At 41.6% G+C, this 11,489-nt stretch overlaps 1 protein-coding gene across 1 annotated transcript; it reads right to left on the bottom strand.

Annotated features, from left to right (window-relative positions):
* Positions 1-10,727, bottom strand: ldlra (low density lipoprotein receptor a). Its single transcript, XM_024271732.2, has 18 exons — positions 10,549-10,727; positions 8,880-9,005; positions 8,681-8,803; positions 8,225-8,605; positions 8,029-8,151; positions 6,938-7,060; positions 6,702-6,821; positions 6,386-6,511; positions 4,309-4,480; positions 4,002-4,229; positions 3,807-3,925; positions 3,590-3,729; positions 3,373-3,514; positions 3,009-3,152; positions 2,630-2,932; positions 2,479-2,559; positions 2,224-2,387; positions 1-2,150 (listed from the first exon to the last, which is right to left on the bottom strand). The coding sequence occupies exons 1-18, from the start codon at positions 10,604-10,606 to the stop codon at positions 2,094-2,096; spliced, it is 2,730 nt and encodes a 909-aa protein (XP_024127500.1). The 5' UTR covers positions 10,607-10,727; the 3' UTR covers positions 1-2,093.
* Between the last annotated feature and the right edge of the window lie 762 nt (positions 10,728-11,489).

Genomic DNA, 11,489 nt, shown 5'->3' with positions numbered 1-11,489 from the left:
TTCTATAATAAATAGAAGCATTTATTTATTTACAGAACATTCAATCATTAACAAAAACAGTCCAGAACAAATATGTACACTTATAAACAACATATTTACAAGCTGAATGGAAACATGACATAAACAGAATGTATGTGCCGACAAACCCAGAAACCCTCGCCATTTCATTCTCACTAATCGACCATTCACAGCTTTTCTACTCCACAACACAAACATAGATCAAAATAGGGCATTATGGGAAAAAAAAAGATCCTAGAGCCCTTTGAACAGGAATGCGGGTATAACGGGAACATAAATACACGCTACAGAGAGGCACATCAAAGCTTTTAAACCAAAAAAAAGAAAAAGGATGGATGATTTAAAGGCTTCTGTCCGGATCCACGGACGGACATCTGGAGAGTGGAAGCTCATCCAGATGCAGAGAAACATCTGGGAGCCCGGACAGAGGACGGTATAATCAAGGCAAGACCACATGATGATGAGTCTTTTCTGTGAGGTTACATTCATCTCTGACTTTGTGTGTTTTTAAAAATGTGTTTTTAGGACGATTATCCATCGACTTCTATAAAAAGAAAAAAGTGGTTTGTTCTGTATAAACTAAGGCTGAATTCCCTCCATATCTACTAGAAAACTGCAGTAGAAGCAATTTGTATTCTGTGATCTATCTAGTGAGCATTGGTGCACACTGGTTTGTTGCAGAGAATTCTGGGAAATTTCTAGAGCACTGGATTTTTGGATTTGCAGTAAGTAGTGAAAGAATTCTGACAGCTTAAAACTCCTCCCTGATCAGCAACATGAGGCATCATCGTTGAGTTGTTTCTACACATCAGCTATGCCTTGTGTCCACTGAGCGGTCCAGACCGGACTGGACCGGGCCAGACTAGACTTTTGAGTGTTTCCATTACAAAAGGACCCCTTAAGCTAAGCAGGACCGACAGGTACTATTTATGGTCCCCCATTGGTCGCAGTTCCATAGTGAAATGGAATGGACCAGTGAGGGCGGAGCTTCTGTCGTCAAACGATGTAACCCATTGATTGGAGGAAGGGAGGAAGCGTCTGACTAGCACTCAAGATCCAAACTGAAAGTTTTGTCCTCGTCTGGATTCTTCTTCGCACCCCACAATCTTCATGCAAAAAATAATAAATCCCTTACATATATATTCCCTCTTATTTGCGGGGGTTAGGGGCTGGAGAGACGTCAAATCCACGAATACGGACGAAGACACCCGTTAAAAACATTTTGTCTGGTATTATCTGGCTTATGTCATTGTTACTTATAAAAGAAATAAATATTAAATCGGTTTTTAGTGCTTTATTCTTGCTATTTTTGTGGTTTAGATAACTTTTTTTAAGAAAAGCAGATTATTTGATCCATGCTCCAGTGCTATATTGTACAAATAAATTTTACTTGCTAAACCTTGTGATTAATTGTGTTTGATCATAACACAAAAGTGCGATTAATCAGATTTTTTTTGTAATAGATTAACAGCAGTAATTAAAAATAAATGTTCTAAATGTAGAGTTTCATGTGTGATTTCATATTGTGATTATTCACAGATAATAAGTGGTTGGCAAATAATGAGATACCAAAACAATTATCCAGGTTTGCGATTAATTAGTTAATTTTTTTAATCGATTCGCTGACCCATTTTTCTTTCTTTTTAAAACACCTGCTCCAGATTATAATTATCCTCCGCGGTTACCCTTTTTTTCCGTCTGTTTCGAGTCACCTGATGCAGTTTCTCTTTTGTTGTAGTCTCACCGTTTTGACACACAGATACATCATCGGTCTACACCCTGCATGCACTTTGATGGTCCAACACTCAATGGAAACGCTCAGTTGAATTATCTTTCTGGTCAGTACCGCTCAGTGGAAACAAGGCATTAAAGTCTGAACATTATAAGAAGAAAAATCCACCTGAGAAATCTGTGATCTGCTGGTTTGGTGAGGATTCTTCTTGTGGGATTGTAGTTTGTTTGCGCTGCAGAAAACGCGTGTTTGTGAGGATTCAGTGGTTGGAACATTCACGTCTTTGTGCATTTGAGGTAAAAACGCTGATCATCTTCAAATCCGGCCTTAAGACGGACAGCGTTCAGTTTTCGGTGAAGGTGGGATTGTCTGTTTCTTCGTCCACGCTCACGACTTGTCTCTGATCAAAGAGCAAATAGTGTTAGATGACGGATTTCACAGGCGGAAGGTTTAAGACTCTTTGTAAGACTTACTTTTGGGTAGGAATAACCGTCAAGGCTGTTGCTTCTCCAAATGTGCACCTGGTCCTCTGTGGTTTTCTGATAAACGGGGTTATGAAAGTGGATGGTGTTGGAGCTCCTCAGCCGGTAGTTCCTCCATAGCAGCACGCCACCAACAGCCACCAGAGAGAGGATTGCTGTTGGTGAACAGATATTCAGGGTGAGACGAGACATGCTGAGGGTGTGCAGCAGCAGCTCTGGGTTTCGACAGCGGCTGTAGCAACTCACCCAGAGGGAGGACCAAGTACAGAGCCAGTGGAGGGGTGGAGGAAGATTTGGAGTTTTCTGCATTAAGGCCACGTTTGTTATCTGAAAGGGAAAGGGTTGTGATGAGAAAGGGATCAGGGATGAACGTCTGCAGATCATTCTGACAGCTTACTCGGAGGGGTGGTTGGAGCCTCTGTGGAGGTCTGCAGGAGTTTCTGATCGATCAGCCTGGGCGAGGTGATCTTTGGGAGTGGTGTGGTGCTCCTGATTGGAGGCTCGGTGGTCCTTTGTGTCCGCAGCCTTGGGGTGGTGTGGGTTACAGGCCTCGGGGTGGTACTGGTGATCATGACTGGCGCCGCTGTGGTGGTGCTGACTCTGGGCTTCAACGTGGTTCTAGGCGTGGTCCTGAGAGGCAAACGGGTTGTGAGGGTAGTTGGAGTTTCCGGCTGCGATGTTCCTGCAGGTGTTGGTACCTCTGAAATGTAAAAGGCTTATTTAAAAAAATGTTGCAATCTACTGGATTTGTATCATTTCTGTGGAGATTTACCCACCTGGCACACATGACCTCATATCACTGGCAAGCATCATTTGATCTGGACAGGCGCAGGTGTATTTTGGCGGACGAGTGCCCACTTGAGGGGCAGCGAGACACATGAACTCACAGTGAGAGCTGGACGTGTTGCACCAGTCTCTTCCTGCAGCAGGAGAAGAGAACATTTTTTTTTGTTTTTGGTTATCTAACTTGTATGGAATCATAAATACAAAAGGAATTCCACGTAAATACTTTGAACCAATCACCAATCATCATTTTCTTCAAACTAAGAATACGCTATAAAAATCCTCTGCACATAAAGATAATCAGGAGATGCTTGCTTGGAACAATTGTCTCAAACAAACTCTGTTTTTTGTTTTTACCTATGGGTTGTTTGAGGTTGTGGTAGAGAATGATGTCCTCTGGGGAATGCAGGTGCTCCGCCACTGGTCTTATGTCCTCACCGGTTAGTCGGTTGGCACTGAGAATGGCGTTGTTGCTAACATCTGTCCAGAAAACTCTTTCCTAGTGGCCAAACACAAACAGCAATGCTTAAAACTTTTCCTCGTTATATTTAAGAGTGTTTCAATGAATGTTCACCTCGAATACAGTGAGTCCAAGTGGATGAGCCAGTTTGTGCTCGTCGATGATGAGCGTGCGTCGACCACCACCCTGCACATCCACGCTGGAGAGAGTGTGCAGCTTAGAGTCCACCCAGTAGAGCCGCTGGTTCAGCAGGTCTGTGGAGGACGGAGAGTTCAGAACAGATCGGACCACAACCCAGACCAGGCGGACAGAAAGAGGGTTTGGAGTTTACCAAGAGTGATGCCGTTAGGCCAAACAATGCTGTCCGTGACCAGAGCGGAGCGGTCCCCTCCATTAAGACCTCCCCTCTCGATCTTCGCCGGATTTCCCCAATCAGTCCAGTAAAGGAAGCTGCGAAATGTTGAAAACTGGTTGTAAAAAGAAAGTATGAATTATGAGAAACACCTAAGAGAAACCATCATCTCACTTGCTGTGGGGGTCAACCACGATCGCCCGAGGCTTTGACAAGTCATGGTGGAAGAGAGTTTTTCGATGGCTGCCATCAGCGGTTGCCACGGAGATAGTGCTGCGCATACTGTCGGTCCAGTAGAGGTTTTTATGGATCCAGTCGTAGGCGATCCCCTCGGGAGCATCAACGCCGCTGTCGATTACGGTTTGGTGCTGAGATGAGTTGTCAGCCGCGTCCATGTGTGTTCTGGGTGAAACATCCAGACCGGGGTCAAACATCAGGGAAAGAAACCAATCATCTCCACTCGGGTTTCAGTCGGACTCACCTGTAGATTTTCTTCTGGGAAATGTCCGACCAGTAGATCTCTTTGGCGGCCACGTCAATGTCGAGCGCCACCACGTTCTTCAGGCGGGGGATTACTCGAGTGTACTCGCTTTTGTCCAACGTCATCTTTCTCACTTCATGACGGTTTGTGAAGAAGAGGTAGGCTATGGTACCTGCAGAAGGTGGGACGGTTCATCTTTGATTAGATTACTTCTAACAAAAACTGTTAGAGTAAGCGAATGGAAATAAAAGCGAGTTGAAACGTTTTGCTTTAGTCAACACAGCTGACTAAATAAATATGAGTTGTATCATTTTACTTGTATTAAGAGTAAACTGGAAGGAAATTTGTAAATTAAAGTTACACCTGAAAGCATACTTAAGAAATGTTCAAAATTTGGGTTTTGAACATTTTAAAGCTCATATTGTTCCTCTCTTCTGAACACAGAGAACTAAATTTAGAGCGAAAAGTAATGTGCACGAGTTCTATATAATTCCAGACTGAAAAAGCAATTTCGTCTGTAACAATCAAAAGACATTAAAAATGTGTGGCACAACAGCAGCCAATCACAAGAGAGCATTGGTTCATTATGATTGGATGATTCTGTCCAATCATTCCTCAATGTATGCAGAAAAATTACAAAACCAACAGAAAATACTTTACTCAAACATTGTTACAGCAATCTGAGGACTGGGTATTTACTGTCTAATTTACTGACTGTAAATTAGAACTGGACTGGGTGACCCCTCCCCTCACGTTCCAAACAGGAAGTCGGTAAAAGTATGTGGCCTCATGTTGTTTGCCATAGAAATGTTGACTCACACAGACATGGACCAATCTTCCACATTTTATTCTTTTGGAATAAAGAATCATAGCACCAATGATAAAGTAGAAATGTATTCCTGAAAATGTGTTTTTGGTACTAGGATAGTCCATTTTTGCGATCACTGTAAAAAATGTAAGTATTTTTACAGAAAAAAAGTAAAATCATGATGTTACAAAACTGTAATGACTGCGGTAAAAAAACAAAAAATAAATAAATAGTAAATAGTAAATCACTGTAAGCCTACAGTGACCATTTTTTATAGTGTAGCTGTATTATAACGGTAAAATCCTGGCAATCTGAGCTGTCAGTTTTTTACAGTAAAAATGAATGAACATCTTTGTTTGTTTTGTAGACTGCCAATTGAATTTTTATACGATAAATTTGATTTTCCTACAGTAAAATTATTATACAATTTTCAACAAAAAATGTAATTATGACAATATATATTATTCTAGCCGTGATATAATAAAAAGTACCATTGTATATTTTACGGTAAAGTTCTGGCAACCTGAGTTTCCAGTTTTCTACCATAAAAAATGTGTGTATGTCTCTGCTAATATTTAATAGTTAAACTGTATTTTTTAAGGCTAAATTTATTGATATTTGCAGTAAAAATTAGGAATAATACCCAAAAAGCAACGTTTTTTATTATTATTATTTACTGTAATAATGTTTAAAGTAACACCTAATTTTTTACATAGAAATTCTGGTAACCACAGCTTCTAATTTTTTTTTTCAGAGTAAGTTTATGGTCTATTTTTGACTGTTGAAAATAACTTAAAATAATCCTTCCCAGAAGTGCTCTAATCGGGAGCATTATAGGGCTACAGTTACCACCTGAAATAAGATAAGAAAGTTTGAATTTGATAAATGTGTAGCTACCTAAAAAGTGGGAACCACTGGCCATGCTAACTAAGGTTTTGATTAAAAAAACATTGAAATATAGGTTGTTGTCTACACCTGTAGTGATCACATTCAACAAAAAAATACAAATTCACCTGATATGGTCAAGCCTAAATATTGACTTTGAATCAATCAAAGTGGATAGAAAAGGTCATTTTTATATCAAACTTATTTGGGTCGTCTACCAGGGCCACTACTGACCTATAAATGTGCCAAAAGTAGTTTAGATCAGCCACAAATGTGTGAATTATGAGACATTTTTCTCACAACAACATATATTTGTATACAACAATCTACTAGATGCTTTTTGTTAAAGTTAGGGGAATAAAAATGCAGGATCCTGATGCTTACCGATGGCTTTGCACGCTTTGGTTGCTGGGTCGACCTGGTATCCCTCCTCACATTCACATTTGTAGCTGCCCATCTGGTTAATGCAGATTTGGCTGCAGGTGTCTGGGCTGGCGCACTCATCAATATCTGATGAAGGGAGACGTTTAGAGAATGTATTTCTTCTCACTTCAGATCAGTATTGAGTAACTCTTAATCAGAAAGAACACTGAGTGACAGTTTACAGCAGAGTAAATACAGATTTGCCCATCACTGCTAAAAATGTGTAAAGTTCATCTTAAAATGAGGAGATAAAGCAGACGTCAGAGCGTGGGCTCACCTTCGCACCGTTTTTTGTCTCTCAGGCTGTAACCAGGAGGACACAAGCACTCGTAGCCGATTTTCAGGTCTTTGCAGATGTGAGAGCAGCCGCCGTTGTTGTAAAGGCATTCATTGGAGCCTGAAAGAAAAGAAGAAGCGGACATAATTACAACTCTCAAGACACTCAGGACCCGAGTCAGATGCTTAAACTAGTAATTAACCAGACAGTTGTGAACAGTGGCTCTTAGCACCCACCACATTCCCGAAGAGGCTCGTCTGACCAATCTCTGCAGTCACGTTTGTTGTTACACACTCTGTCCATGGTTATGCACTCCCCACTGCGGCACTTGAACCTGTCCGGGCCCTCACAGTGGGTCACTGTGGAAGCCAAAGGAAAACTTGAGCATTAAAAGAACAGCTTTTCAGTTGGATGTGTGACAATAGAGCAGGGGTGAACTCAATCGGACAAGGGGCCAAAATCCAAAACACACCTTAGGTCGCGGTCTGAACAGGATAAACATTTCTTGGACACTCTAAAACTACGTTTTTAAAACTTTAAAACTGTAACGTTTTAACATAATTATGAACTAGATATATAGAATTACCTGTTATAATGCTAGTGTGAATGCTGTAAGCTGAATTTGGCAGTTGAAGATGCTAGTGCTGATAGCTGAAGATGCTGAAATTGATAGCTAAAAACACTGAAGCTGATAGCTGAAAACGCTAGAGCTGATAGTCAGCTAAAATATTAGCTAAATGCCAAATTAGCCTAAAAAACTGTATTAAAAAAACTAAGGTTAGCCAAAATAGATAGCATGTAGCTGAAAAAATAGCTACATTTTGAAATAGCCTTAAAAAAATGGTGAAAAAAGCTTAAATTAGTCATCAAAGCCAGCTTGTAACTATAAGCCTAACTCCAAAACAGCCTAAACAACTTTTTTTTTTAAAAAAAAAGGATTTATTAGCCAAAACAGCTACCATGTAGAAATATTAGCTAAACTCCAAAATACCCTAAAAAATCTTAGTAAACCCCAAATAGTCCAAAACCTAGCAGAATACCAATTTAAAAAAATTTAAAACCGTAACTTTTTAACATAATATAAATAATAAAAAGGCAGGAATATTATTCCATAATAAATCAACTTAAATCTTAAATAACTTTCAATATTTTTCATTCAAAAAATATATATTTTGTCAAAATGATACAAGTTAGAAATAAGCACAAGATAACATTGGGCCATTAATAACAATAAAACAAAATGATCTGGAGGGCCGGATAGAACTACTCGGAGGGCCGGATCCGGCCCCCGGGCCTTGACTTTGACACGTGCTATAGAGCATCTTACCGTTGACACAGCCGGTTTCGTCACTCATATCTCTGCAGTCGTGCTGCTGGTTGCACTGGCGACTGCCGTGGATGCAGGTTCCATCACCACATTCAAACTCGTCTGGACGGCAGGTGGAACGAGCTGAGGGCAGAGCGACTGTAAGTGGCAGCGGGCTGATGGAAGCAGGACATGGCGTTTGGAACCACAGACTTACTGCAGCCAGCTTCGTCAGATCCGTCCAGACAGTCAGCATCTCCATCACACTTCCAGCTGCCGTGGATGCACTCCCCGCTGCCACAGCGGAACTCCAGGGAATGGCACTGGCGAGGGGTGACCGACACGGGGGCTTTGGCGTGGCAGCTCTGGGGCCACTCGTCAGAGCCGTCGGGGCAGTCGATGTCGCCGTCGCAGGCCCACAGGCGAGGGACGCAGATGCTGTTGTTGCACTGGAAGGATGTAGAGCTGCAGGTGATGGGAGGGCAGGAGGCCTCATCGCTGCCGTCGTCGCAGTCCTCATCTTCGTCACACACGAAGGAGCCTGAGATGCACTGGCCATTCCTGCAGCGGAACTCTGAGGCTAAACACTGTTTGGCCGCTGGGAAAGGGGAGACGAGAGGTCAGAAAGAGGAAGACGAGGGCCGCCGTCCCACAAGAAGAAGTGCAAGCCTACCACAGCTCCTCTCATCAGCTCCGTTCTCACAGTCTGCTTTACCATCACAGCGCCAGGAGCTCGGCACACACTGGTGAAGGCGGTCTTCACAGCTGAACTCTGTAGGCTTACATGTTTTTGCCACTATAGATATTTTAAAAAACACACAAAATGAGCAGCTGATGCAGTCTGGGGAGCGGAGACGTCAGAAGATACTCACAGCAGGTCCCTGGAAGTTCATCCGTGCCGTCTCCACAGTCGTCCTCGCTGTCACACATCCATCTCACCGTGATGCATTTCCCGTTTCCACACTGGAACTGGCCGGGTCCACATGTCGTTAATGCATCTGAAACGAAACAAGTTTGAGCTTGCAGAAAAAAACAGATCCATTTTCAAATGTCAATTACATCTTTAATTTGAACATTTACCAGCTTCTTGGATATAACATGGTAATTGTTCATAAATTGCCAAAAAAAACAGTTTTAATAAAGTTAATGAAAAAGGGCGTAGAAATTGCTTTGTGACACCATTATATTTTATAAAAAAGTTGAAAAAGATGAGAATATTTTAGCTTTTAAGTCATTGTTTTATCAAAAAGGAAGTCTTCCAGCCTCTTTTTGGGGATTCTCAGTGTCAGGAACGAGAAAAATAAACACGGTCATATATGCAGTTTGCTCCTGCAGGCGGGGAGCCATATACTCTGGTATGAAGCACACCCAAAATAACTCTCATGGTAATGCTGTTTGACAGAAAGGAAAGATAGTAGGTCCTGCAGAGAGGCGAGCAGAGTTCAATGAAGTACTAATACAACTGTCAGGAAAAAATTGCAGCAAATTTTGTTCCAAGTTTCTGTATAAAATCTTGATTTTAAATGTTTACATTTTCATGCTTCAAGAGACAAATGATAAATAATGCATTCCCGCACTAGTCACATAAATAGTAGATGATAATGGCCTTTTAGTGCAGTAAAACAACAAAATCCTTTATAGTATTTTCTACTGCATACTTTATGACTCCACACAGGAAACTGGGTTTTATTACCCCTGATAACGACAGCTTTGTAAAGGGAAACGCAGGATTAAACTCTCGTCTGACCTAAAATGCTCTTCCATGAAATTAGAGAGGTGTTTCAAAATGCTTATTTGCTTAATGGGCTTAAAGTTCAGACTTCAAAAGACCAACTGGATTATTGATCGAGGACAAATCAACACTGAGGAAAAAACAAGTGTGCCAACGAGCTCATCTGATGTGTGATCGCTTTAGAAAACCTGATTTTGAAGGCTGGATATATTATTTAATTAGCTATAAAACATATAAAAGGAATATCCTTAGAGGTTTTTAGGTGAAATTGTAAAAGAAAAAATTGTATAGTTTCTCTGTTAAAGAAGTGATCGGCTGACAACTAGTCCCAACTTGCTTTTTGTCTCCACCAAACAGGCTTAGCAGACACTATCAATAACTTCCGTCATTTTTTAAGCAGTAAATCAAACACATTAAAAAGCTACAATGTTGTTTTAAAGCTGGTTCATTTGATGCCATGTGAGGCTTTGTTTGCCCACTGGTTTCCAAAAACCGGCTCCTCAGAAACCGCGCTTGACCTTTCCTGTGGAGGAGGTGGGGAGGGGAGGGGGGAGAGCGCAGCGTGCTGCGTCCTGATTGGCTGTTAAACCCAGCGCGAGCCGAGCGCGAGGACACGAAAACATCCCGCACGCGCTCCCACAGGGGGAGCTGCAACCAAAGCCAATTAAAACGAAGTAAATGTCTGAACATATAAAGAAAATAGTGACCCACATATTTGAGGAAATGGCGTGACCCCACCTCCCTTTCAGAATAAAATACATGACGTTTATTCTTTAATTTAGGAGCAGGTTTAAGATAGTTGAACTTACTTGCGGGATGAAGGAGGCAGGTGAGGAGGAGTAGGGAGGCACCACGAAGCGGGCTCATGTTTCCACTGGAGCCTCAGCGCTGGAGCTGAAGCTGAAGCTCGGCTGGGTTCTGTGTGCGAAGGGATGCTGCGGATCTGCACAAATGATAACTGTTTGACAACATCCCACTCATTTCACTGTGGTCCCCCGGGTGGGAGGAGCCGCGGGGGGCCCTTGGAAGGGGAGGGCGGGGCCTGGGGTGGTGTGATTCCTGAGAGGCACACCCTCAACAATTGTGGGCGGAGCTCCGGGCAGATGTCATTTACTATGAGGTTAACCCTTGAAGCTGAGAGCCCACAGACATACAGTATGCATTAGTGCTGGCTCCTGCAGGGGCGTGGGGGGGTCACAGGAATGTGATCAGTGGGTTCCAGCAAGCCCGTGAGAAAATTCCTTCTTTTAAAAATCTATTTCAAGTAAAATCAATAAAGCTTTTAGTAATAAAGGGTAGAAATTTTCAGACTAAATGACACCCAATATAGTAAAAGAATGAAGAATTCTAACAAAAAAAATAGATTAATACAGTTGATTTGATTAGAAAATGCAAAAAATTGTCCCTGTTGCCTGTTTTGGTCTCTGTTTTCCCATTTTATGCTTTATTTAAACAGCAATCATCTCAATCAGAGCAGTTTGTTTACTTCCATTCATGGGAATATGTCAGAAAAAGACATGCTAAAAGCAAAAGAATCTTTAAAAAAAATGTTTGATATTCTACTAAAATTAAAACACGATTAACACAATTGTTCACACGTATATATTTATATATATGTTTGTTCTGTACCCTAATGAAAATGGTGTTTTCAACATGTCCTTGTAGCATTTTCTCCTGATGGAGGACATATATAAAGAAAATTAAGCTTACATTTGCATTTCCAAATGCTTCTTCAAACAAATCGTGGGAG

This window comes from Oryzias melastigma, linkage group LG8, assembly GCF_002922805.2.
Source record: "Oryzias melastigma strain HK-1 linkage group LG8, ASM292280v2, whole genome shotgun sequence".
In the NCBI taxonomy this organism is placed as follows: domain Eukaryota; kingdom Metazoa; phylum Chordata; class Actinopteri; order Beloniformes; family Adrianichthyidae; genus Oryzias; species Oryzias melastigma.
Note: the sequence above shows the minus strand (reverse complement) of the source record. Positions and strands in the feature narration are given on the sequence as shown.

Coding starts and splice junctions, on each gene's coding strand:
- ldlra (XM_024271732.2), bottom strand. CDS start 10,606: ATGAGCCCGCTTCGTGGTGCCTCCCTACTCCTCCTCACCTGCCTCCTT. Junction 9,006..10,548: donor CTGCCTCCTTCATCCCGCAA/GTAAGTTCAACT, acceptor GTTTCGTTTCAG/ATGCATTAACGACATGTGGA. Junction 2,560..2,629: donor GGCTCCAACCACCCCTCCGA/GTAAGCTGTCAG, acceptor TTTCCCTTTCAG/ATAACAAACGTGGCCTTAAT.